General features: G+C 39.6%; 1 protein-coding gene across 2 annotated transcripts in view; it reads left to right on the forward strand.

The window, feature by feature from the left end:
- Positions 1-1,979, forward strand: part of relt (RELT TNF receptor) — a 26,022-nt gene that overhangs the window by 14,111 nt on the left and 9,932 nt on the right. For both annotated transcript variants that reach the window (XM_032511774.1, XM_032511784.1), the window contains exons 3-5: positions 43-135; positions 1,346-1,530; positions 1,853-1,905. In XM_032511774.1, the coding sequence (XP_032367665.1) occupies positions 43-135; positions 1,346-1,530; positions 1,853-1,905 (331 nt within the window). The remainder of the gene's footprint in view (positions 1-42; positions 136-1,345; positions 1,531-1,852; positions 1,906-1,979) is intronic.

The raw sequence follows: 1,979 nt of genomic DNA on the forward strand, positions 1-1,979 counted from the left end.
TGTGTGTGTGTGTGTGTGTGTGTGTGTGTGTGTGTCTTCCAGGTGTTTGGCTGTGGTGGGACTGCAGCAGTGCAGTGTCGGTGGGGGGAAGGATGTGGGTGTCTTCAATGCCCTGCTGGCCAGGAGCCTTCCAAGGTGAGACCACCTTAGAAGTATTTCTTTTGTCCCCCGAGACCAGTGTTTCTCAAATGGAGGTATGTGTACCTAGGGGTACTTTGGAGGACTGCAGTGGGTACTTGAGATATTTAACAAATTGTTAAAAAGTGAGGCTGTTGTGCAGAACACTTTTCCTCTTTATGTATACTTTTTGTCCCCCATCACAAATATGACATTTGTGTCGCCTTCTTTGGACCTATTCTTGCCTTCCTTCCTTCTTCTCTCCTTCTACTTTTTTTTTTAGCTTTTTTTCACTGTTTCTGGAGTTTGTGATACTATTTTTGACCTATTCTTGCTTTATTTCCTTCCTTCTTTCTACTATCTTTCTCCAAGGTTTTGTCTTTTGTACAGTTTATGTCTCCTTTTCTTATTAGCATTTACATGTTTTTTTCAGTTGTAAGGCTGTTTTTTAGTAAATATATCGCTGACATCGCTTTACAGTTCCTCCTTTATACAGACTTTTTTTTCTACCATTAATGATCTTCGCTGGTCATGGGGTACTTGGCTTAAATAAACAATTTAAAAGGGGTACAATATTGAAAAAAGTTTGAGAACCATTGCCCTAGACAGTACAAAACACTTTCACCCATGTTATCTTTCCCTTCCTACCTGTCAAATGTAGAGCAAAATATAGGACAAAGAGTGCAAATACTTCGTGACATAGTCAGCTACAGCCAAATGTTGAATGCATGTATGCATTTTTATTTGCAGTATGTAAGCAAATTAATTTCCTGTGATTCACTGGTGACAAGATGATTCCCACCACCTACCTGTATATATAAAGCATATGGCCAGAGTTTTTTTTTTTACTGTCTTAGCTTCCAATTTCTGTTTAGGGTCACCACCGTCAACATAAACCAAGTTATTTGGTTTACTGTTTAATTAGGGAAAACTTTTATGAGATAGATTTTTTTTAAAGGAGGGTTTTTGTCAAGATGTTGTGTTTGTTGTATTTATGAAGTCACACGTTGTTACTAATACAACAAAACTACCAATTGTCAATAAGATATATGTACTAGCCTTTGTTGGCCATATGTAGCTAAGTATACGTTTAAAGAAAATCACTTTTTTTTTTATAATTCCAGTTAATACAAAGACTCTAACCCTTTGAGAGCACCAGAGAGATGCTTAATTTTGCTCTTTTGCAGCCTATTTAGCTTGAGTTAAAAAGTGTTTTCTTTCTTGCCAGGCCTGTGGGCAGATCCAAAGTCCAACAGAAGAAGTGCAATGTCAGTTGTGCCCGACGAGAAGCTTTTCAAATGCATCTGACTCAGAACTTTGCCGCCCACATACATCCTGCAAGCTCCTTGGCCGTAAGGTTTCAACCCCTGGCACTGCGATCTCAGATGGTGTCTGTGGGGACTGTCTGCCTGGGTAAGGCCTAGTAGGCTGCACAGTTCAATCAAACTGAAGTGCTTACAGGGGATATGCTCCAACATACACCCCATGAACTTTTATTTGTTCTAAATTAAGGCCTGTCATTTTCTCTGTTTCAAGAAAACAAGAAAACACACGCACACACACACATACATTATGTCATTCACAACAATGGGCAGGCAACATCAAGCACCAGAGGACATAATGTGCCACAGGCTAAAACCGCTGATTCATTCATTCACTGTAGAATGGTCCTACATATTTTTTTCCCTCTGTCCATCTCTCTAATTTTGTTCCCCACACTTCTTTTGTTTTGCAGGTTTCACTCCACTGCCAAAGGGGAAGTTTCCACCCAAAGTCTGTGTGTGAAAAGTAAGCAGGATCCTGCACACATGCTGCTCATTAAATTCACAATAACCATTTGTTTTTTATGGTGATAAGACCCC

Source organism: Etheostoma spectabile, chromosome 3 (assembly GCF_008692095.1).
Source record: "Etheostoma spectabile isolate EspeVRDwgs_2016 chromosome 3, UIUC_Espe_1.0, whole genome shotgun sequence".
Taxonomy (NCBI): domain Eukaryota; kingdom Metazoa; phylum Chordata; class Actinopteri; order Perciformes; family Percidae; genus Etheostoma; species Etheostoma spectabile.